At 41.5% G+C, this 26,008-nt stretch overlaps 1 protein-coding gene across 1 annotated transcript in view; it reads left to right on the top strand.

Moving 5' to 3' along the window:
• The window catches only part of zranb3 (zinc finger, RAN-binding domain containing 3), a 111,075-nt gene that overhangs the window by 14,179 nt on the left and 70,888 nt on the right, over window positions 1-26,008 (top strand). The window contains exons 2-6 of the mRNA XM_049471415.1: window positions 6,888-6,906; window positions 8,454-8,632; window positions 13,126-13,357; window positions 19,641-19,726; window positions 20,475-20,646. Of these exons, the coding sequence (XP_049327372.1) occupies window positions 6,888-6,906; window positions 8,454-8,632; window positions 13,126-13,357; window positions 19,641-19,726; window positions 20,475-20,646 (688 nt within the window). The remainder of the gene's footprint in view (window positions 1-6,887; window positions 6,907-8,453; window positions 8,633-13,125; window positions 13,358-19,640; window positions 19,727-20,474; window positions 20,647-26,008) is intronic.

The raw sequence follows: 26,008 nt of genomic DNA, 5'->3' as shown, positions 1-26,008 counted from the left end.
CAGCAACTGCCGGAATCCTGAAAGAGCACAATTGGCCTTGCTCTCTCTGAGTGGGTAGATGGTCCTTTTTTTGCTCATCACTCCTAAGGGTGATGTCGATCAGCACAAGGCGTCTGTGAGCTGATGTATCAGAACCGAGTCGCTGCGCTTTCCTCCGAGCCACTGTGATGCTACTCGGCAATGCTGCATCGGCTGCAGTTAGAGGAGGCGGTGGCTGACTTCACATGTGTTGGAGGAGGTACATGTGTCAGAGACGTCACCCTCCTGGTGATTGGGATTATACAGCTGACTAGCAGATGAATTGACCTAGCTAAATTAGGAGAAAATTAGCTGGTCTTCAATCATAACACCCAGGTTCCTAGTAACTTTTGTCGGAGAGAGTGAGAGCGAGTCGATGGTAATGGTGCTGTTGGATTGATGAGACATTGCTGTGTCAAAGAGACACAGCAGTGCTGCTGTGTTTTTTAAACACTGTGTTCACTCACTGTCCACTCTTTGAGACCCTCCTACCTAGAGCTGCTTCCAAAGTTTGTGTTGATTATCCTGTAGTCCTGCTTGCAGGAAACTACCACAGGACACTATTGATTGGATATTTTTTTTGTTGGTGGACTATTCTCAGTCAGGCAGTGACACTAAGGTGTTTAAAAACTACAGCAGCACTGCTGTGTCTGATCTACTTGTACCTGTGACAATATCAACACTATATAATACCTACACTGAGGTAGTCTCATGGGGTCCTGATAATTGAGGAACAGGGTGAAAGGAGGATAATAAAGAATGTAGAGAACCAGATACAGGACTACATTACTCTGTAATTATAGATCTACAAGGATGTGGTATTAATGTTATGGCTTTTAGGCAAATGATCTATATATCTTAGAAGTAATCTCTCTCCTGCTGATTGTGAGTTTAAGTGCAAAATGACATGCAAGCTAAAGCCAGTGCTGCAGGAATCTAGATTAGCATACAGCATGCTGACAGAATTACAGGACTTAATGAGCCCTGAACGATGCTCAGTGCATTAACCTGCTACCGCAGCACTTACCTCCTCCGCCCTTTTCAGCGACAAAATGTATTTGCCATCTATATCCAACATGCCTGCTGAGCCAGTCAATGCTTATTGATCAGGACAACGAGACTATCCATGGCTTCAATAGGAGCAGTTAGAGCCGTGTTGTAATTGTGGTGCAAACAAAGGCGAAAGATCCAGAGATTATCTAAGATCAGGGCTATTTCTAGAACAAAGTCGGAACTCAAAAGAGCAAAGAGTAGCTTTTAATGCTGCATCAAAAGAATTAAACACTGCGTAAATGAGCCCTTGGACAAATAATAATGATGTATCTTGCTCATTTACTAGATTATAAAGTTAGGTTATTGAAAAATCAGCATGCTTTTATGTTTAACTCTGTTAAGTCATCTTAAATGGAAAGGGCTTAAGTGGCTTCTGATGTGCGGTAATGTTAGATGCATTGACAAAGAAATGAAAAAACTCATCAAGAAGGAGATGTTAGACTGAAATGAACGTATGTTTGTGTGATATACAGTGGTGTGACAAAGTATTTACCCTCTTACAGATTTCTTTTGTTGTTGTTTACCTGAGTAAATACAAAAAGCAGTTTTAAATCATGATTTCTATACAAGTGTATCTGGCCTTATGTGGAAAAAGTAATTGTATGTAGCCTCTAAGACACTGTATAGGGAAGTAGAGGAAGCATTTTTTGTGACCTCTTGTGGAAAGACCCAGTGTCCAAAAGGCTACACCTGTTATCATTTTCATATGTGTCCTAAGACATAACTGTATACATATTTCAATATGGTGCAATATGGGTGCATTAATTATTTATTTATTTGTCAACAGGGGTGTAATATTAGAAGCTATTGGTTATATGGCAGTGTTTGTTGCCATAAAGGAAAGTGCATATAATAAGGAAAGATTACCAACATAATACTTTTTGTTGCCATAATTCTGCAGACTATAATAATTCCTCTAACTTGACAATTATCCTCCAAGCCTTAGTGCCAGATTCACCAGAATATTTCAGGGGGCCTGCAATTTATTGTTTTTATTTGGTGAATCTCCATTGTACAGTGGTGCAGTTGATGGCACTGTTGCCTTGCAGCAAGAAGGCTTTGGTTTGATTCCTGACTGGGGCAACCAGGGTCTTTCTTTGTGTGAAGTTTCCATGTGCTCCCTGTGTGCATGTGGGTTACTTTCCATAGTCCAAAGACATTCCAAAATAGCTTTCCAATAAACCAACACAAACCAGCATGTCTCCCACGTGCCAAAGAAGCTTCCTGATGACCCAAAATGGATTGAGTGGTTGACAATGAATTAATAAAACACTATTGTATGGTAGAACAGTGGTGCAGTGAATAGCACTGTCGCCTCACAGTAAGAAATGGACAGCACTGTCATCGCACAACAAGAAGGCCTTGGTTTAATTCCTGCCTGGGGTGACCGGGCTCTATATTTGTGGAGTTTGCACATTTTCCCCGTGTCTACGTGGGCGTCCTTCCACAGTTCAAAGATGTGCCAAAGAAGACAATGAATCCCCATTGTAGCATGGCACAGTGGTGCAGTGGATAGCACTGTTGCCTCACAGCAAGAAGCCCTTTTGATTTCTGACTGGGGCATCTTGGGTCTTTCTTCGGGGAGGAGTTTGCATGTTCTCCCCATGTCCATGTGGGTTTCCTTTCACAGTCTAAAGATGTGCCATAGAAGCTTTCCCACAACCTGAAATGGATCACAACTTGAAGGCCTTGGTTCAATTTCCGGTTGAGGCGTCTGGGTCTGTCTGTCTTCTGGGTGAAGTTTGCATGTTCTCCTTGTGCGTTTCCTCCCACGTCCAAAGACGTGCCAAAGAAGCTCCCCCATGACCCAAAATGAATTAAGCGGTTGTCCACAGAAGGGCCAAATTGGCCAAAGAACAACACGCGACCTGAAGTTTTTTTTTTTTTGGGTGGTGGGTCACTCTCAGCACTGCAGTGACCGATACAGTAGTGACAGACATGGCAATGCTGCTGGAGTTCTTGAACAACTCTGTGTCGCTGCTGAAAAACTAAAGGATGACCAACACAAACTGTGCAGCAACACATGGGCTTCTGCCTCTGACTTTACCTGTGCAAGGTAGACCAACTGGGTAGGAGTGTTTTAAAACTCCAGCAGCTGTCTCCTGTCAACTCTACCAGCAGCACTGACCCAGAAGGACAGAGAACAAACCAGGCTAATGGATTCCCGGGCAGTCCCCCGAACCTATTTCTTTCTCCTGCAGGGCTGTAGACGATCAAGCCCCCCTGGCAGGGCGTCCGTCTGACATTTGAACCTCGTGCTTCTTGGAGATAACATTTTAAAACCACGAGCGAAAGGTCTTGGGGAGGTGTCGTCTGCCGCCAGAGAGGCCGGTTGGCCCCTCCCAGAAGCTGAGAACACACGCCTGGCACGGGCCACGCTATTTAAAGAAGAGTGATTAATGAGCGAGGAAATGGCACATGTGCGGGTATACACTTGTACACAGTGGCGCGTTCATGCACGCACACACCTGAGCATAGTGCTGGATCAATTCGGCGGGGGGAGAGAAAAAGGATAGAGAACATTAATCATTCTCTCCCACCTAAGGACGAGGTGTATGTGTGCATATAGGTGTGTATATCTCTTTTACCACTCAAGCTGTCTAACTCGCTTGTCCCCCACAAAGCAGACTGTCACTTTCTCTATCTGCATCTATTTTCTCTTTCTCTCGCTCACTCTCTCTCCCTCATTAGGTACAAGCATTCAAAGAGTCAGACTCTGTGGGCAGAAGCAGTAGTGCCCTCAAACTGTTTTAATTCACCACAGCTCTTTCTCTCTCTCTCTGTGGATCTCTCTCTCGTTCAGGCTAGCCACTCGCAGGACCGCTTCATTTGTTTTGGTGCAAATCCCCCAGCTTACCGCGACATGGCGGAGCAATTAAAATTTCCCCCCTCAAAGGCGCAATGGACGATCACAGTCGCGCCCGTCGCTGTTCTAAAATGAAGATTAAAGCAGAAGAACAAATATATCTTCCTTATGAGTTCCCTCTCAGCGGGAACAAAAGTAAAGTGACATTTACTTTGAATAACTAATATCAAACGAGGCTAACGCTCGCACTATCTCTCTTTCCGCTTTCTCTATCTCACCAGTAGTGTCCATACTGATGAAAATGAAAAAGGACTTATTGATTATTGCTCTTCATGATGAGAGAACATAGTATCTGATATGGAAAGAAGTAGGGTTTGCGATAGGAATAAAACTTTGATTTGGACACTGACAAGTGTAACTTCTTAAAGCTTGATGATTAATAATGCTATGGCCAAGAACCAGCGATCTCCCGAACATAGTGGCAGCACTTTAGACCGTGGACCACTTCCCGACGAGTGTACATTTTTAAAACTTGATGCTAAATGTTGATGCTATGGCCAAAAGTCTGTATGAACACCAAGGACAGATTGTTCTGGGCATTGATTAATCCATGACTCAAAGCAAGGAGACTACTGCATAGTAGGGCTGGGTATGACCACTGAGGGCAGATTTTCAGAGAATTAAAGTTGAGTCCTGCTTAAAACTTTTTAAAACATTTCCTAACCTTAAAAAAAAAACAATGTGCTATAGGCGTAGATGATGTTTTTGTGTTTTTGGTTACGCAGTCACATCACAATATCCAGACCAGTCAATCAATAATACCACCCCCTTGCTGACGTCCAACCATCTGGGTCTCACCGCTATCAGAGGCACACTGCCGCTGCTGCAGCTCAGCCAATCAGCTCTCCCTCCTGCCCTACCTCTAAACCCATACATCACTCAGTGCCCCTCCCAAACTACTCCTCCCATTTTTTTTAGCCTTTTTCAAATTTGAGCTGAGGGTTTAGTGCCCCTTTAAGCACGACTATATCTGAGACATAGCTTCTGTGTCTTTAAGGCAAGCTCTTGAGATAGCAGCATGTGGGCGAGCATTGTCCTGTTGAGGTAGTACACTGGAAAAGGTGTTTAAAACAGGTAGTGCCACTGGTTGCAGGACTTTTTTAATGCAAGTGTTTACTGACTTAAAAAGGATGATCGATTTTAACACTTATCAAAATACAATTGTTTTTGGTGTGCTGCTCTGTCTGTTCCCAGGGTCTCTCTTGCATCCTGTCGCATAACTACCATTGGTGATCAAAAGAGAACATCTGAGTGCAGCCTATTAGAGTAAAGTGGGCATGGAGGGGCAGAGGCTTCTGTTGTTCACCCACACTTTAATGACTCCAGAGATCAATTAAAAATTGCAGGGGGTTTGATTTGAGAGGTTTATTTTGTAAGAGGGAGGTGTGGCAGGAGTTAAAGAAAAAGCTGTATTTAAGGAATGTTATTTGTCATAGCCAAATTAGCTAAAGAACCCCACAGGACCAGAAAAGAACAGTTATTATTTGGGTGGTGGGTCATTCACAGCACACAGCAGTGCTGCTGGAGGTTTTCAACACCTTAGTGTCACTGCTGGACTGCGAATAATCAACCAATAATCAAACAGATGTTTGTGGCATAACTTGGGATTGAACCTGCAGTCTCCAGAACTGTACCGATAAATTAAAGGACCATTCAGGATTATGTTTTTTAGCATTAAATCATAAAATGATCAGGATGTGATCAGATATTAAGGAAACATGCAAAGTTCAAACACTGTCATATGTTTTCAGCAGAGCTAAAGCCCGTATTTTATTACTAGAACTGTGCAGTATGTGACTGATGATTATGTGATGTGCTCTCTGTCTTCACCTGCTGCTCATTCCCCAACACAGATTCTCCTCCCCCGAGGTTGCCAGGTTAAAAACATGGCCATTACTGGCAGATAGCTAGCCTAGCTATTTAGCTGTTTAATTTGAGTCTTTACTGGCTTTGCTTTTATAACTGAGATCTAGATCAGGCTGCAGATTTGTATGGTATCTGCTAAACTAGGCAGTACATTACTGGGATCTGTAAAGTAGTAAATTCAACTATAGTGTGTGTATTTTCAGAGCAGTGCTGTTTTTTTTGGGCTTGGCTTAGGCTAACGCAGCTAGAGGTGCATAAAGCTAACTAGCTAAATACAGATAAAGTTATTTAAAATCCACATATGCTGTTTTACAAGGTTTGCCATGGTAGAAGTTTTTGAACTTGTCTCACACTCGTTCATGTAGGTTCAGCTTGGAAACCTCAGTAAGCTTTGCGTCTGTGGAGGGGTGGTCGTAGTAGTAATGGCATGTTAATTTCTCAGTGATATGTGCAGTACTTCCTGTAAATTCCTATATATTCTTCTGCCTTATTATTGTAACTATGCTGTTTTTGTCTACATCGCTTAATACTTGTTGCTCTTGTTGTGTACCTCTTTTTTATGCAGAAGTACTGGTCGCTGCTGTTAATTAGCAATTTAATTGAGCAAAGCCTGTCTATTCATTAGCACATCCTGTGCAGTGATATTCACGGGTCAGCGCAGGGGTCCTGCTCGTTCAGCCATTTTCCAGTTCCCTCACTCTATAGGCCAGTGTCTGTGCAGCTCTCCGCTCAGCTTGCTCCGAGATTGAACCTTGTTTTTCAGACGCGGCTGTTCCGTCTAAATTGGCTGGCAAGTTCAGGTGTGTGTGAAAGGATATTGAGCAAGGCGCACTAGACGGGAAGCTCCGGTTCCACAATAACGACCGGATCAATAAACTCGGGCCCGGCCTGCCTCCCCAGACATCGATTGTAGGGAGAAATTAAAAACGTAATTTGCTGGGTAATTATTTGGGGCATTGCTTAAGGGATGACCGTTGCTTTTGATCACCTCTAAAGTCAGGATTTGTTGCTCTAATTGAACTCTCAGATTGGATTGAAAAAAGAAGTGAGGAATAATTCTTTGTCTTTTCTTTCTCTCTTGCAGGTGTTTAATTGCAGATGAGGTAAGCATGTTTCATTTTACATTGTTACTATTTCTTTTATATTAAGGAAGGGAAAAGTAGGGGTAACTTTCTTTTTAGGCCAAATTGCATTTCTAATTTGTACCCCTAGCCCTTGTTTTTTTGTAACCCTTCCAATAGGAACAGAGTTACAAGAGAAAGAGCTGAGGCATTTTTCAATTCCACCTTAAATGCTACAGCCTCTGTTGCACCATTTAAGGCGGAACGGGAAGTTAGCTATCTATCTAGCTACTGAGATGAATTAAGCAACTTGGGGGGTAACTTTCTTTTAGGCCCAATCCAATTTTGTACCCCTAGCTCTTGTTTTTGAGTGTAACCCTTCCCCCTTGGAACAAAGTTACAAGAAGAAGGGTTGGAATCGTCCCGCAAAGAATTGGGACAACACTTCAATAACCTGTAGGCAACCCTGCCGGTTAACTTCAGGACATTGTATGTCTTAAGAAAGGAAAGGTGGCAGGTGGTGCAGCAATTCATTATAATTTTCGTTTCTCAATTGCTCTGTGATGGGAGCTATTTTTCCATTCCACCTTAAATTCTACAGCCTCTGTCATCTGTTGCACCATTTAAGGTGGAACAGGAAGTTAGCTAGCTATATAGCTACTGAGACAAACTAAGGAAGGGGAAATTACTTATTATTTTAAGGCCCAATCCCATTTATAATTTGTACCCCTAGCCCTTGTTTTCAAATGTAATCCTACCTCTTGGAACAGAGTTACAAGAAGAAGGGTTGGAGTCTTCCCCCTAAGAATTGGGACAACCCTTTCAAGAACCTAGCAATGTTTTAATGCTTGTTATGGTAAAAAAAGGCCATTAAAAAACATTGAAATCATAAAATAGTGGTAGAATAAAGGAAAATACTCAAACATGTGGGTTCCTTTGATTGCTTGTGGCACCATCTTGCCAGTGATTCTCAAAACCCTCTATTTTTAGTGTTCCTCTGAAAACTCTGTTTGAACACCCTTGTAGCCCCATCACTTCGCCCTACCCCTCTAGCCTAATGAAAATCGGGACACCCTACCCCCTAGGCATGCACATGCAAAACAGATGGATAGGGCTGAGTGGAAGGAGCAAGGGGTGAAATTATATTTGGCCTTTGACGACTTCAAATATGGGCTCCTGGGAGTGCGGAGTGAGGGACTATGATCGCGAGATCGCTGGTTGGAATCCTGGTCATGTAGCTTGCCGTCAGCTGCCAGAGCCCTGGGAGAGCACAATTGGCTTCGGTCTCTCTGGGTGGGTAGATGGTACTCTACCCCCTCGTCAATCCTAAGGTGATGTTGATTAGCACAAGGCGTCTGTGAGCTGATGTATCGGAACCAAGTCACTGCGCTTTACTCACCGTGCGCTGGCTACTCAGCAGTTCTGACTTTAAGAAAAGGCTGAAAAGATAAAAGGGGACAAAAATGAATTTTGGACCAAATCTGGCTTATCAAAAGTTTGCATTTGACTTGTTGATTTATTGTCAAAATGATCTGTCCCAGATTACAACTGAGAGTAGGGTGTACTTATCATTGCTTTTGATGCTGCAGATGGGCCTGGGGAAGACTGTGCAGGCCATCTCGGTTGCGTACCTTTACAGGCAGGAGTGGCCTCTCCTCATCGTGGTGCCATCTTCATTAAAGTACCCCTGGATTGAGGAGTTGGAGCGCTGGGTTCCTGAACTTCGGCCTGAGGACATCAATCTGGTGGAGAGCAAAGCAGATATCATGTACGGCACATTTTTTCACGTTTTATTCCTATAATAAGGTGCTTCAAAATAGTTCTTAAATGATGCCATACAACAAGAAGACATTGTTCTATAAAGAACAGTGTTTCTTTGGAACTTTTAAAAGGTTATTTAAAGTCTTCATTAAAGGTATGGTTCTTTATGGAACTAAAATTTTTATGGCACTTACTTAAGGAACCATTTGGTGCACCGTTATGCATGAAACTTTTAGAATTTTCTATATTTCTGCATATATTTGTTCTTGATTAATGTCAGAAGAGCCAAATCAAACATGAACAATAAAGTTAGACTTATCTAGTTAATAAAGCATTCACCTTATGCTTCTTTAATACTTGTTTGTTTTTTGATAAGGGTCATTGTCTTGCTGCATGACCCACATCTCTTGAGATTTAGCCAGAAGTCAGATTTTTTTTTTTTTCCAGAACTTGATGTTTTAATTTAGTAACCCTGTCTTGTTCGCCATTGTTCAGTGTCTCCCTCAAGGTGAGCTTATGAACTTTGTTATTAAGTATTGTGAGAGGGACCATTAGTTGCTTAGAAGTTACCTTTAGTTTGTTTGTGAAGTTTGACTATTATACGTCTTGCTCTTGGCGTGATATCTATTGGTTGGCCAGTCCTGGGGAGGCTAACAATGGTCATTAATAATATTGTAACCTTTTTCAGCCTGATGAGCTTCACCCCATGTATTTATTAAAAATAAATACTGACCTCTTCATTCCCCTGATGTGAAGGAGATGGGCCCTTCCTTTTTTTTAATATCTGGTTACATCCATCTTGTCTGCAATGACTGCAAGCCAACACTTTCAGTAGTTGTTAATCAGTCTCTCACAATGCCATAGAGAAATTCTGGCCCATTCCTCCTTGCAGAACTGCTTTAGCTCAGTGACATTTGTAGGACTTTGGGCATGCACAGTGCGTTTCAGGTCCTTTCACAGCATATCAATAGGGTTTAGGTCAGGACTTTGACTAGAGCCCATTCCAGAAGTTTAAATTTCTTATTTTCTAACCAAACTTTGTTTGACCAAACTTTCTTGCCAGACTCTTTTTTTTTTTTTATATACTGCAGCTATCAACTATATAATCAGACTGAACGTCATGGAGAAAAATGGCAATGAACGTCTACTTTCTGGTCTTTTTTCATACATAAGGCTTACTGGATTATAAGGCACATTAAGTGATAAGTGACACTAGTAAGGAAGCAGAGAGAAGGCATTGCTACCCACAGTGGATGAAGCAGTTGGTGGTAATGATTGTGATTAGCAGCATCTGGCTAGAATTGTCCGGGAGAACATGGAAGTGACTGGCAAAAATCACATCCACTTTCAATGTAAGAGGCCACATATACATATGATGTGTATAGAGTCAATGCAGCACTCTTTAGCTTTAATGAGACATGGAAAATCATGTGACTTGATACTAGTTCTGGTGTTTGAGTACATGTTCATGGTATTTGTCAAACATGATGAATTTAAAGTAGGGATGCACCGATACCACTTTTTCTTTACCGATACCGCTTTTCTAGTATCGATACAAACTGTCTTATCCTAAATAAGATATAATAACCTGATTGGTTTCCGACTTATTTTGAAAGATCTGTTAAGATGATTGGCTGCATTAGATAATGATTGACAAGGAGCTCCTGTTGTCGACCTAAAATTATGCAATTGAACATGTAATGATAAAAAGATGGTAAAAACCAGGAACATTTTTAGGCGCTTTTCAGATTTTCTATTTTTATTTTTTATTACAAGATATATGTGCAGTGTTCCTTTAAGAGAGTTAGACGGTTTGAATGATGTATAACATGTCCACATTGGATCAAATATGGATGTACGAAAAACGCTAAAAATATGAAAATTACGATGAATAAATCTAATAAAAAAAGCATATTTCAACCTAAATTTTTATTTTCTGAAAGGAAATACAGCTAAATATGCTAGATAACTGAAAAGCAGATATTTTAAGCTTTAAATTTACCCTGCTACTTTTTACTCCCGCATTCCAAACCCGGAAATGGTATCAGCCGATACCCATTTGCCGATACCGATACTGAAAGTGCCAATATCGGCGCAGATACCGATATGGTATCGTATCGGTGCAACCCTAATTTAAAGTTAAGGTTTACCTAAGGACCTTGTGTCAATTCACTTTGTGCAATGTATACGTTCCACTGGCGTCAAAACAGACTCGGACTATGATGCAGCCACCACCATGCTTAACAGTCAGTACAAATCCACAGTTACCTCTTTTCCACCAACAAAGTTCTGGAGCTGAAGCCGGTTCCTGCAAACCTGCAAATCTTTTAAGAATCAGCCCGTGTTTCCACTGCTTTAAGGAGTCACTCACTACAAATGTGAATGTGGGCATGTTCCACGAACCGGAATCACAAGTTGTGGGACTGTTTGAAAGCAACTTTGTGACGGTGGGGCCAGGATGGCAGCAACTTTTCTGGCTGAGAACCTGTGATTTTGTGGTGGAAAAGCACAGAACCCTTCAGGAACTTTACGCCAGCACCGGCATCGCGCCGGTGAAAAAGCGCCCAATGTCGCATGTTTCATATATGGTCAGTGCAGGATTCAGAAGTCATGGGACATGATACTAGTCTGTTGTTTGAGTATTTGTCAATCTGGTGACTTTAAAAAATAAAGGTTTACCTGAGGATATTGTGTGTGTTCTCTTACTGTGTGCTTCCTAATTTGGTTCTAGCGGATTTCTGCACCTCGAGTGCTTTCAAGAAAATCTGCCGGTACTTTCTTTTAATGGCCTTCTGTAGCTTGAGCCGTGGCTTTGTGCCGAGACTGGGCTCTGTTATGACTAATAGTTGTTGAGTTTTTTTTCCTATAACAACCCAAAACTAATCTGTTGAGGAGCGCGATAGCGGGGATCTGAAATCTTCCTGGGCTGCTGAGGTCAGGCGGCAGCATTCATACTCATACCCAGTGGCACGGAACCTTCTCCCCCGAAGCATTACACACAAACTAAAAAGCCTTTTAAAACATTTAGGAGAGCCGGCGTTCAGCGGGAGTGCTGCGCCACGCTCGGCAGAAGCCTGCCTGCCTACAGCCTGGGTGACAGCTGGATGGGGAGGATGAGGCATGCAGGCGCAGGGGTCGCGTTGTCTTTTTGCCCGTTATCGACGCTTCTAAAAAGAGCTTCACAAATTGGTCTGCTCATCCCGAGGATCTAAGCCCAGGGTTGAACTGACCCGCGACTTACTGCCATGGCAACCGCATCCCAGCGGCTGCGCAGCTCCTTGTGCGAGGTTTTTAAATCTGATGGCCTGCAGGATGAACCCTGTACAAACATGGATTTAAAAAATGGCCAGCATTACTGGAACCACTGGTCCTGAGGAAAGGTCATGTGATGGTTTAGATGTATTGGGTTTGGATTCACATTGCACGGTTATTTGTCTTCTTTTTCAAAGTAGCTGCCAGTAGGGATGTTTTTGATTTTTGACCAAATTTGAACATTTAATATGTTCAAATGTACACTAATCAAGCATAACATGTTGTGTAAAAATCACAAACCCTGAGAGAGCACAATTGGCTCTGGGTGGGTAGATGGCGCTCTCTTCCCTCCTAGGGTGATGTCAGCCAGCAGTGTCTGTGAGCTGATGTATCAGAACAGAGTCGCTGCACTTTCCTCTTAGTGCACTGTGATGCTACTCGGCAATGTTGCATCAACAACAGTTGGAAAAGGTTTGAATTCACATGTATCAAAGGAGGCATGTGTTAGTCTTCACCCTCCTGGTGTGTGGGCATCACTAGTGAGTACTAATGAGTGGGTTTGGTGATTGACCTTGTAAATTGGGGAGAAAAGGGGACATTTTAAATAAAAAATCCATCGACACCCCTGAGAAAATGTAGTCTTGGAGGCAGCATATGTTGCCCTTTTTTAAGTGTAATTTTATGCATTAATGCTGCATAACAAAACCAATGCGTACAGACTAATAACTTGCTGATAACAATCTTGATGGTCCATTTTCGTCTTTGCTTTGAAGCTCACCATGTCAATTTTGAAAAAAGGTCTAGAATGCCTGTCTGCATGCCTGTAGAATAGTCTTTGTCTGTTTATTCTCCCTTTTTTTCTCTTGGTCATTTTCTTTAAGTGCCTTCTTCTGAGCCTTGTTTGTCTGTATTGAGCTTTTGCCCTTTATACACTTTAAACCCAATTTTTCTATTTAATTTGTACACACTTGTTTTTTGTCTTTTAAAAAGGCAACAAAAATATTAATTACCAATCCCCTGGATCTAAAGTTAGCATGGCATGTTGCCAAAAACTGTCATTTGTGTTTATGGTAATTGTTATGCTAAAGACTTCTAATGTACTCCTCCTTTATTTTTCCGTTCCATGATGCTACCACCAGCAAGCTTAACAGTCATTGCAGTAAACAGGCATATCATTACTTTGGTCAGCTTGATCAGACCCTCAGAATTTAAGTATATCTGTTCTTGTTCTCTTTTTTTCTGTTTTAGGGGGATCAGTCAGAGTAAGGTGACAGTACTAGGCTATGGGTTGCTCACCACTGATGCACGCTCACTGGTGGAGGTCCTGAACCAGCAGCGCTTTGGTATCGTCATTGTGGACGAGGCGCACTACCTGAAATCCCGGAACGCGGCACGCACCAAGATTCTGGTGCCAGTCATCCAGAATGCAAAACGTGCAATCCTGCTCACGGGAACTCCTGCACTTGGCAGACCAGAAGAGGTAACTATAATAATGCAAAGTCCTGCTGGAAAATAAAATCCATGGGAGCCATGTCACCTGCTGGTTTTCAAAGTCAGTACAGTGTTTTCCTGGAAAATCTTACAGCACTTCAAGCTTTCTTCTGCTGACAACTTTTATGGAGATGCGGATTTCATTGTCCAGCAGGACTTGGCACACTGCCCACACTGCAGAAAGTACCAATTGGTCTTATATAAGCAAATTTTCTGATTTTTGGGTTTTCATTGTCTTTAAGCCACAATTAAATCAGCAATAAAATTAATAAATGCTTAAAATAGATCACTTTGTGTGTAATACATCTATATAATATGAGTTTCACATTTTGAACTGAATTACTGAAATATAGTATTGTTTTTAATGATATTTAAATTTTTGGAGATGCACTAATAGATTTTTCATTATCTGCCAAATATGATCTAATCAGCTCTCAGGATTGGCTATATTAATAAAAATATTGACCAATCGCTGATTGCGTATTTTGTCTAAAACAATTGACTGATACCAATCTTCTCGATCTTTCCATTTCTAATTGGGAGCTAAAATAGCCTCAAATAAATGGGTCATTGTTTGATATATGTTTTACCTTTTTTTTTTTACTTTTTCAGTTTTTCGCCATTTTCAAACAAATATTGTTAGTCACTGTCATGTCCAGTGAACCTCTAATACTAAATACTGCAAATTGGGATATTGGAAACACTTCACACAAGACGTAGCTGATGTTTTGGAGATACCCCGATCCAGTCATAATCATCACAAATTAGCCCTAAAAATGAGCGTTGTTTTTTGTTGTTTATATATATATATACTCACACTACCATATTGAGCCTGGTGTTTTCATCAGGAACCCTGCTAAGAACAGAAAGCAGAAGGAGACTTGAGTGAAAGTACCGTTAATTAAAATCTCCAATTATGCTGTCACACATGCTGTTCCTCCAGATCCCTGTGATGCTGTGTTGGTGTGGTAAGTGTGGATGGGTGTAGAGCAGGCTGTGTTGAGTTCTAGGTGTAGATATTTATTTAACCCCAGGGCTCTGGATCAGCCAGACTCAATACTCAAGACACAGTGCGCTGAGAGGAGATGAATTTACTGCTGCAGCGGCAGCAGCCTGGGCTTTAGAGACAGTACCTGTGTGTCTGTGTGTGTGTCTGTGTGTGTGTGTGTGCTTCAGTATTTTGGCGTTTCCTTATTCTATCTGTTTCCATCTCTTTCTACTACAACCGAGCACAGCACCAATTTTCTCTACTATTATTGCTGTCTGGAAAAGATCGGACTTGACAAACAGTGCCAATGTCTGTCCAGCTCTCTTTCTCTCTCTTGTCTCTCTCTTTCGCTCTCTCTCTCTCTCTCTCTCTCTCTCTCTCTCTCTCTCTCTCTTTTCTCTCTCTCTCTCTCTCTCTCTGTACTCCTTGTATTTTGTTTTATCTCTCACAGACCATCTTCTTTTTGTATCCCTCTTTCCAGTGTTCTCTTTTGTACGATTACCCTCTTACCCTCCCCAAATCCTCTCTCTCTCTCTTCTTCTCACTCTGTCTTTTCTCCCCTTTTTTAATTTCTCTTTCTTGCAATCACTCTCTCTAAATGTTTCCCTTTTTGAGGCACTCTTGTATCTTTATCTGTCTCTAGTGTATCCCTCTTTTTTGGTTATGTCTCTTTTGCCTGGACTTGCTTGTTCTTTCTCTCTCTCTCTTTCTCTCTCTGGCTGTATCCCCTCCTTTCTTTCTCTCTCTCTTTCTCTCTCTCTCTTTCTCTCTCTGGCTCTATCCCCTCCTATCTTTCTTTCTCTCTTTTTCTCTCTGGCTCTATCCCCTCCTATCTTTCTTTCTCTCTTTCTCTCTCTGGCTCTATCCCCTCCTATCTTTCTCTCTCTCTTTCTCTCTCTGGCTCTATCCCCTCCTATCTTTCTCTCTCTCTCTCTCCTTATTTGTGAGCTTTCTATGAATTTCTTTCTTTCTGTGAGTTTTTCTGTGATTTCTGCATCTTTTTTCCTCTTTTTATTTAACCACATCTTTATTTTGTGCTCTGTCTATCACTGTGCATCTTATTTCATCTTTTCATTATTGTGCTCTCTATCTTGCATGCTCTCTCTCTCTTTCTCTCTCCATCACTGTCTTTCTTAGAAAGAGAATTTTCCCTATATCTCTTCACTTATTTTGTCCCTTTTCTTCTGTTTCTTTTTCTTTCTTTTTTTACTCTTTCTTGTCTGTTTATCTCTCATTTTTGTCTTTTTCTTTCTCTTTTTTTCACCTTTCTTTTATTTTCTGTCTTTTTCTTTCCTTATATACCTGCCATCTTTCTTGTCTTGTTCTCTCTCTTTCTCTCTCTCTCTCTCTCTCTCTCTCTCTCTCTCTCTCTCTCTCTCTCTCTCTCTCTGTGATAAAGACAGGATTTCTGGTTGTGAGAAACGAGCAGGTGGAAGCTGGGATTAAATCATTTTTAGTTATTATTCCAAAATAGAAAAAATGGCTCTATTGAAGCTTCTTGAGTCTAATGCCTGTCACTGATGGCCGGTTATCAAAGGAAGCTGCACTAAACCTTTAATGGAGAAGAGAGAGAGAGAAAGAGGGAGGGGAGACAGCGAGAGAGAGAGCGCGAGTGAAAGCGTGTATGTGAATAATAGCGGTGGTGAATCAGGCATTTGCACTCTCAGCCTGGCTATTTTCAGAGTATTCCTGCAGTACTCGCTAAAGGCCGGGTCATTTTCATCTGCGGGAGCATTCCCACCAAAAGCCCAGTCACAGCAGCACAGCCCAGCTTTCCTCTCTTACTATCAGACACAGATCATCACAGTCATCACTGATCTACCCTTCTATTCCATCTCTATCTCTCCATCTCTACTCCATTTCCATCTCTCTCTCTCTATCCCTCTATTTCCCGGGTCAGGCAGGCATTTACAACCCTTGAGTTATAACCGTGTTAAGGTCTTTGCTTAAGTCCAAGCAGTGGTGACCTTAAGCAGACCTGGGTGTTGGACCCACAACCTTCTGATCAATAACCTCATCTGTTGAGCAATCACATCCCAGCATGGATTCCCAGAGATTTTTTCAATTTTACAAAACACAGAGGGCTATGAGAAACACAAACGTAAAAAAAAACACAAATTGTAGTATTCTCGTTGTTAAATATTATGTTAATCGCTATATTATCATAGTCCAATGTGTAGTTTCAGTGTTTTAAAGCCATTTTCTTCATTACAAGGATAACAAATCGCTAGTAGCTCATCTTAGTAGCTTGATACTACAAACACGCCACAGACTACAGTCTGATATACTTGCCTCTGAATGGTGAAAGAGCTAGCGCTGCGGTTAGCGGCTAATGCTAATACTGCTGCATCCAGCCTTAGTGCTGGAGAAACCGCATTAAAAACTCACCTTATAATGCTGTATTTCAGTGGAGTGGCTTTACTGCTCCTTGATACCTGACTGAGAATGTCATACATAAGGCTCACTGGATTATAAGGAGCACTGATGATTTTTGGAAAAAATTAAAGCATTTTAACTGCACCTTGTAGTCTGAAAAATATGGTATATACAGCTCTGGAAAAAATGTAGAGACATTTTCAGTATGTAATCAATTTCTCTGATTTTGCTATTTATAGTTATATGTTTGAGTAAAATAAACATTTTTGTTTTACAACATTTTTGTTAAACATTTCCTCCAAATTCCAAATACAAATATTGTCATTTAGAGAATTTATTCACAGAAAATGAGAAATGGCTGAAATAACAAAAAAGATGCAGAGATTTCAGACCTCAGATAATGTAAAGAAAGCAAGTTCATATTCATGAAGTTTTAAGAATTCAGAAATTAATATTAGGTGGAATAAACCTGGTTTTTAATCACAGTTTTCATGCATCTTGGCATGTTCTCCTCCACCAGTCTGCAGTCTGCACCACACTGCTTTTGGATAACTTTATGCCTTTACTCCTGGTGCAAAAAATCAAGCAGTTCAGTTTGGTTTGACGGCTTGTGATCATCCATCTTTCCCTTGATTATATTCTAGAGGTTTTCAATTTGGTAAAATCAAAAACTAATTTTTAAGTGCTCCCTTATTTTTTTTTTTCAGATCTGTATTACTGTATTGGGTTGTTTCAGTTTTTATGGGGTGGATTACGTTCCAAAAAACAAGGCATTAGGGTTACAAAAGAGAAATGGGATTGGGCCGTGGAGCAAAGACAAACAACTATAATTCTAGTTAAGATCTGCCAGTACTTATTATATACACCAATATATACGCTCTCACCAGTCAATCGTAGATATGCCGTCTGCAGTTATATAACGACTGTAAACAACAGTGCCTGACGAGTCTCACTGGCTAGCTTATACAACTTGGCAACAGTTGCTATGATGCTATGAAAGCTTCAGTTAGTGGGCTTAGCATGGGTAGGTTAATTGTTCTGCCCTTACAACAACAACAAAACAAAAAAAGAAAAAAAAAAAGAAAAATCCTAAGAAACAAAAGAATACAACCCATCACTTCTCTCACTTATCTCTTCCTCTCACTTCATCTCTCTTCAGTACCGCTTCCGCCTCCTCCTCCTCCTCTTCATCCTCCCCCGCAGAAAGCGCTCCAGCTCCTGGAGCCTCCTGAAACGTCTCCAAGCCAGTCGAGCTTTTTTTTTTTTTTTTTTTTTTTTTTCCCCTTTCTTTCGGTTGTTTTATTTCCCCCCCTGCTGTAAACGACAATAAGCTTTATTTGACTAGTCACGAGGCGTTTGCTGCGTGCTTTATGCTAAGAAAGCATAATGCCTCCCGTGAGAGATCAGCGCAAAAAGAGAAATCAGAGCTGCGCTAAACCTGATTTTGTGCGTAACCCCTCCTGTCCCCCCACCCGCAGTTTGTTTGCGTTTTACTGCGTATAAAAAGAAACCTGTAGGCGTCCTCTGTTCTGCCGGAGCGTAAATCTGTTCTTGTTTGATTATGCTTGTTAGCTGTTTGTGTGGAGAAGCTACAGAGAAATTCAGCTCGAGTGAAAAGCGGAAGCTCTCCTGCGATCGGCGGAGCTTGCTTGAGCCAAAGCCGAAAGCACATATGTCCACAAACCATGCCAAGAAAGAATAGTTTGCCTGTACGACTACTTGTTGTTTGGCTTGCCAGTGACTAATGCAGCTTGTGGTTATAGCATTTTCAGCTGTTTCTCTTATTCTTAACTGCTGTGTGATGCGCCTCTCCATGACTCTGACTCTGAATGTTGTCTGTGTGTGTGTAGATTAGAGGTCTGCAATTGTAAGTAAAAATATTTTCCAAGCCATTATGTGGCGGGCCACAAAAAAAAAAAAATAGTGTTTTGTAAGATGAAGTGTAATGAGATGGAGTGCTACAGACTAGTAGCTCTGCAGCCCAGAAGGTTGTTGAACCCAATTGCAGAACAGTTGATCTCAAAGTAGGTAAACCCAAGAAGAAAAGAAAAAATAAAATAAATAAATAAACACACCGTTCTTTATGCAGCATCGAACCTGTGTTGTCAGGGTCGCGGTCCAATATACTATCGATGCCCCGGCAAGTGAATTGGAACACGGCAGGCAAAAAAAACACGCCCTTATAGAGAGATAGTGAGCCCAAAAACAGGTGTTAAAACGAGAACGGGCAGAAATTAAAGTGCACCACCTTCCAAAGTCTGCTGCTAAATGTTCCGGAATGTCTTTTGCAGATAAACAGGAGTTTTGATTTGCCTTCTTAACAATCCAACCTGCATTTTTCTTGTGTTATGGCAGGGTCTCGTCCACACCCTGCAACACAAGAAGGGGGACACAACACAAGAGTTTAAAAAAAAAAAAAAAAAAAGGAGATTACTTTTTTACTGTATCGCTAGCATTGTAAGACTGTTGGGAGCATCGGCTAAAAGCTATGTATTTTGGAATGCTGGAGGTGAATGGAGGTGAAGTTATTTGACAAAAGTTCGTACTTGTTATGTTTCACTACAACCCAAGTCTATTTCACACTGGATTTCTCCTTTAAGATATGTTCACAGAAGGAATGGGCCAAAATAACACCGGAAACACTTCATCGCTTATTCGGTATTCTCTGTGCCAATGGGTCTTGAAATGCAGGAATGAATGTACTGTATATTATTATATCTTGTATCTGTATATATTTTCCATATTGTAACAACTTTTTTCTGATTTATGGTTGTATATTTAATGTAGGTTTTTTCTGTAGATTTGCATTGCTCACAATATGTAATTCGAAAGACACATGAATGTAACTGTAATTGATCTGAGCTGATCTCTCTCTCTCTTTTTCTCTCTCTCTCTCTCTCTCTCTCAGCTTTTTATGCAGATCGATGCTCTCTACCCAAGGCGCTTCGGCACCTGGAGCGACTACGCCAAAAAATACTGCAACGCTCACTACAAGTAAATACCTTCCTTTAATTAGAAGTGCAGTGAGATCTATAGACCTGTACAACATGATGCTGCTCCATTTCAAACCCCCTAATTAATTACCGCTAATTATTTATTCATTTTCTAATTACTGGGTGCAAATTATCTCGGCGAGCTGTGTTTGAAATACAGCTTGGGCGATTTGTATTCAATTGGATGACAAGCAGCGAGTTGTAGTAATCTTGACCTTTACTGAATTGCACTACGTGTTGTAATGACTGACATCTGTAAGGAATGATTTGTAGTGTGTTGTGGAGAGCACTGAAATGTACACACAACTGTGAAATTATACTAGTATAGTTTTGAGAATACCTGACTGTGTGTGTGAGATCAAGTAATGGTGGTGGCAGCATCAATGACATGGGGATGCTTTTCTTCAGAAGGGACAGAGAAGCTGGTCATAGTTGATGGGAAGATGGATGGAGTAATATTTATTGGTAATATTTCTGGTTGACAAAAAGATCACAAAATGTGAAATCCACTGTAATACTGCAGTCCTGATCAGTCCCCGGTAGAGAATGTGTGCACACAGGTTGTAAGGGATTCCCTACAGAACATGGAAACACAGATATAGGTGTAGATCTAGCCAGAAAAGGTGCCTCTGAATGCATGAACATTTTTAATGACCCAACAGTTTTTGGGAACAGAAGGAGCTTGAGTCAGCTCCAGTGCATTTCTGCTGACCTGTGTGTGAGTGTGTGTGTGTGTGCCCCCTGGGCAGGTTCTTCGGTAACAGGCGTCAGTGGGATTGTCGAGGGGCCTCCAATTTAGACGAGCTGCATCACAGACTGAGTGAGATTATGATCCGCCGACTCAAAGCCGAAGTCCTCACGCAGCTGCCAGACAAAATCCGCCAGAGGATCCCTTTCGACTTGCCCAAAGAGGCAGGCAAGGTGCGTGTACTCCCACACACACACACACACACACAAAGCTCAAATGAAATAACTAATTAATGCACTCTGCAACAATAGTCTTCTGATCAGTGATGCTGAATATCTGTCTGTATTCTTGGCATCGTTCGCACTACTACCCGGTTTTATATGTTTTGTCAGTAATTAGGCTTTATGTATCTTTATTTAATAAGCAAAGCACCTGTGAAACTCACGCTTCCAATTCCATTTCCAAAATGTGTTGTCAGGCGAATCAGTATGGCAGAAGTTGTTGGAAATAAATAAAAGACATTCAAAGCTGCGGACCAAAGAGAAAAAGGACTATGCACATAATTATCAGCAACAAGTCAGCAAGCAAAAGCTAGGATCTGGCATGGTATGGTGTTGTCCAAGTACGCTTCTTTGTTGCCACATTAATGCACAAAGCAACATCTGCTGCAATTAAGACATCGGGCTCTATCGTACACTCTGCAAAAGGCATGTCGCGATGCTCGTTTCTATCTTACACCCCGTCAACAGTCTATTTTCACACCTTGTGCCTGCATCGTTTAAATAGTGTTTGAGTTGCTGTTTCAAAGGCAGAAAACAAAAGGTGCACAACTGACTGATTAAAACCCTGACAACAGTTAATAGTCGCCTGTCCATATCTACACAGGTATGCCGTGTGCTCAGCATGCACTCAACAAGCATAAAGAACAAAATAACATTGCTATTCCCTTAAATTACCTTCTGTCTGAATCATTTAGACTATATCGGAACAAATAAGAAATTGTCTAGTAAACGTAAGTGTTAAACAAACCAAAATATTCTGTGAAGCATTTAGGTGCTCTTTTCTATCTCTTGCTCTTCCTTTCTTGGAACGGTCCTGATTAGAGCCAGTTTCATCATAACATTCGTGTTATTTTCTTTACTTAGTTGGATATTTTTTGCCAAAGTATGAATTAGAGCATTACTTAAACAGGGCTATTCACTGTATACCAACTCTACCTCTTCACTACTTTACAACTGATGCGCTCAGGCACATTAACAGGGCAAGAAAGTAATTGACATAAAATATATTCTGGTTTAATCAAGGCCACAATCAATTTATCTGAAAGACACAACCCTAAAATCCCTTTAACATTTTTTTTTACATAAATTGATGTGTACACAACATTCTTAATGATTGAACCAATTCTAAAGGTACTCTTGTTTTTATGATTTTTATGAAAATTGGCATGTTAAAGAAACATTATCAATTACCTCATCAATAATCTTATACATGTAATAATGAATTAAAATACTCAATAAATGCGTTTTTAGCCATTTATATCCATTACCCGTTTTAGTAGTCAAACTCTTAAGTGCATCTTAACTTAGCTGCTGCAGTGAACACGTGCGCGCACACGCAGGCATTCATTTAGGTGTTCATGCATACACTCATGCTCACACTCATGTTCGTTAATTCGCACGTTCATAAACACACTGGTTTTCACACGTACCGCCGACACTTTTTTTCCTATTCCCTCACACACATCCATATGCTAACCCCCCAATCAGCCAATCTGAGCTGAGACAGAATCAGACGGCCTAAATATAGCACTAATTACCTCTCTGTAACCGCCCCGTAGCCGTTGCTAGGCGATAGTATTCGATTAGCACTAATTATCATTTTATCTCACTTGTCCACGATCACACTTTTCTTTTTCCGTGTCTTTCCTCTCTTCTCCTCCTCCTCCTCTCTTTTCAGACTGATGAGCTGTCAGCACCTTATTCAGAGAAGAAAATACGTCTCTAATCACACTTTGTTCTTTTTTTCTCTTATTCTGCATACGTACATGTGTGTGGAAGCGCAAGTGTGAGCATGTGTGTGCATGTAAGTAAGTATGCCAGGATGTGTGCAAGCGAGTAAATGTGCGAATGTGTGTGCAAGCATGTGTGAGTAAGTGTGTGCGCAAGCCGGTGTTGATTGAGTTGATTGAGGTCATGGGTGTGCGAGAGTAAGTGCATACGTGTTTTACGAGAGTGAGTGTGAGCATGTGTGTGTGCAAGCGAATAAGTGTGCAAGACTGTGAGTGTGTACGCAAGCCAGTGTGAGAGTGAGTGCATGCGTGTGTGCAAGAGTAAGTGCATGCGTGTGTGCAAGAGTAAGTGCATGCGTGTGTGCAAGAGTAAGTGTGAGCTTGTGTGTGCGCAAGTAAATAAGTGTGTAAATGTGTGTGCAAGTGTGTGTGAATGTGCACAAGTCAGAGTGCGTGCGAGAGTGAGTGCATGCGTGTGTGCGAGAGTAAGTGTGAGCATGTGTGTGCAAGTGAGTGTGTGCGAGTGTGTACGCAAGCCGGTGTGAGTGCGTGAGTGATTGTATGTGTGTGTGCGAGAGTGAGTGCATGCATGTGCGCGAGAGTGAGTGCATGCATGTGTGCGAGAGTAAGTGTGAGCATGTTTGTGTGCAAGTGAATAAGTGTGCGAGTCTGTGCTCAAGCCGGTGTGAGTGCGAGAGTGATTGTATGCGTGTGTGCGAGAGTGAGTGCATGCATGTGCGCGAGAGTGAGTGTGAGCATGTTTGTGTGCAAGTGAATAAGTGTGCGAGTGTGTGCTCAAGCCGGTGTAAGTGCGAGAGTGAGTACGTTTGTGTGTTCAAGCATGTACGAGTGAGTGCGTGCGCAGACTGGTGTGAGTGCAAGGGTGAGTGCGAGCATGGGTGTTCGAGCAAGTGAGCGAGTGTGTGAGCAAGTGAGCGAGTGTGCAATTGTGAGCATGTGTGTGCGAGCAAGAGCGTGTGCAAGCAAATAAGTGTCCGAGTAAGTGTGCGCGTGTGTTTGTACGTGAGTGAGTGTGCAAGAAAGTAAGTGTGCAACTGTGTGGAAGCGTGTGTGCGAGCGCATGTGCGAGTTAGTGCGAGCGAGTGAGTGTGCAAGCGTGTGTGCGAGTGTGAGCATGTGTGTGCCAGCCTGTGCGTGAGTGGGTGTGCGGGAGTGTGTGTGCGAGCGAGCGGGCGTGTGTGAGTGAGTGAGTGTGTGCAAATGTGCGAGTGAGTGTGCACGTATATTAGGTATTGTGTTTTTTGCAATAACAGTATTCTAGTTGATATGACAAAACATTTAATTATATTAAATAATTTAAAGAGTATAGACCATGCCATAAAATTAACACCACCTTCCTTCCACACTGTTTCTAAACTAACTATTCTGTTCTATAATTACACACTGTAGTCATCTTTTATTATTCTCCTCCTTTTACCCTGTTCTGTTCCTCAGTGCTCAGGATCCCACAGGATAGATCATCACAAAGCAGCTATAATGTGAGCACACTGATATGAACACTGGCATGGTGGTGTTCGTGTTAGTAGTGTGTATTGTGCTGTATTGTACATGTGAATGAATCAGACACAGCAGTGCTGCTGGAGTTTTTAAACACCTCAGTGTGACAGCATGGCTGAAAATTGTTTTAATCTTATTCTTCATTTTAGGAAAACAGTCCTAGTTCAAGTTGTTAAATCTAATGTTAAAGTTCTGTAGGTGTTATCTGGCTTTGCTTTACGCTCAAACTGGTTCTCTCTCTCTCTCTCTCTCTCTCTTTTCTTTTCTTTTTAATGTCTCATTCTCTCTCACACCCCCTTTTGCTTGCTTCAACAATCCCCCTCCCCAACTCGGGCATCTCTACACCCATCTGTGAGAAAGAAAGTGTGTGTGTGTGTGTGTGTGTGTGTGCCAGATACCAGTAATACAAAGTGAGCCTCACCTGCTGCTCATCCTCATAAATCACCCGCTGTGCACACACACTTCCGTGTTCCACTTATATATGCACTGACGCAAAAGCACAAATGCATGTATATACATACATAGATATATACATCCAAGGTGACATGTAATGCACGCACAGAACATACTCATTTTCACACACACACACACACGCACGCACGCACACACAAACGCACAAACGCAGAGCCACACATACTATACTGCTTCAGCTAGCTGTAACCTCGTTTATGCCAACCACATCTTGTCAACCTAAAATGAGGTGTATTCATGTGTGTGTGTGTGTGTGTGTGTGCGTATGTTTCTTTGTGATTTTGTGTATTTTGTGTGTTTCTCGGTGTGTGTGTGTGTTTCTGTATGTGTTTCTGTTTGTTTTTGTGTATGTATGTATGTGTTTCTGTTTGTTTGTTGTGTATTTTGTGTTTGTGTTTCTTTGTATGTATAAATGTGTGTTTCTGTTTGTTGTGTTTTTGTGTGTTTCTGTGTGTATTTTGTGTGTTTTTTTTGTGTGTGTATGTGTGTGTATGTGTGTTTGAGTGGCAGATGTCACTATAGGAAAATCTGACTGCGCACAGTCCTAATAGTATATTTCCTCAAATACTTCAGTGCTTGAGTGTGTGTACAGTACTGTGTAAAGTTACAGGTATTCCCAGAAATTGTCTAAAACTTTTTATTTTATTAGTAAAAAATAAAGCTACAAAAAAAAATGAACTACCAAAAAAATTTAACTACAAATAACCAGAGGTAAATTAATCAGTATTAGTGCTGTGCATTGTTAAGAACCTGGCGATACGATAAGTATTACAATACAGAGGTTGTGATTCTATATATTGCAATACAGTAAGCAAAATGCTTTTGGGACTGCTTTTGTACCAAGTCATTTTTAACATCATTATTTTAACTATCACCTGTTTACCTTGCTCTGTCTGGGTAGGTAGATGGCCCTCAATCCGCACTTCACTTCGAAAGGGTGATGTCGATCTGCACGTGGCGTCTGTGAGCTGATGTATCAGAACCGAGTCGTTTGCCGTTTGCGCGTTTTGAGCCACGCAAGGTGTACTTTTCCCGCCATTACGATAGCAAAGACATACTGCTGGCTTATAGATCGCTAAAATAGGGCCCAGTGTCTCAACATTTGGTTTAAAGAACAAAAACTATTATTTTTAATGAATCCATCCTTCCTTTAACTGTGTAAAGGGATGGAAATTGCTGTGACGATGCTTTTCTGGTGGCCATGAGTCACAATTCCATTTTTAACCTTCAGCTCTTATAGAAAAGTTAAAGGTTTGACTGTTGGTTTCTGAGGTTCAGGTTGGGGTTTGGTTCAGGTGTAGACACAGCAGTGTTTCGCTACTGTAATGCATTAGACATATTGTGTGTGTGTGTGTGTGTGTGTGTGTGTGTGTGTGTGTGTGTGTGTGTGTGTGTGTGTGTGTGTGATTTATTGCACTGGTGCCGTGTGTGTTTCCATATTCCCTTGCTGCTGTCAGTGTGGCGCTATAATTGGGCAGGTCACATGACCCACAGAGAGGGAGCTGATGTTCAGCAACATCAGGGATCTCTACCCTTCCACCCCCTTTCTCTCTTTCTCTTTCTCTCTCTCTTACACCCCCTCATTCTTTCTTTAT

The sequence above is a fragment of the Astyanax mexicanus genome, chromosome 23 (genome assembly GCF_023375975.1).
Source record: "Astyanax mexicanus isolate ESR-SI-001 chromosome 23, AstMex3_surface, whole genome shotgun sequence".
Taxonomy (NCBI): domain Eukaryota; kingdom Metazoa; phylum Chordata; class Actinopteri; order Characiformes; family Acestrorhamphidae; genus Astyanax; species Astyanax mexicanus.
Note: the sequence above shows the minus strand (reverse complement) of the source record. Positions and strands in the feature narration are given on the sequence as shown.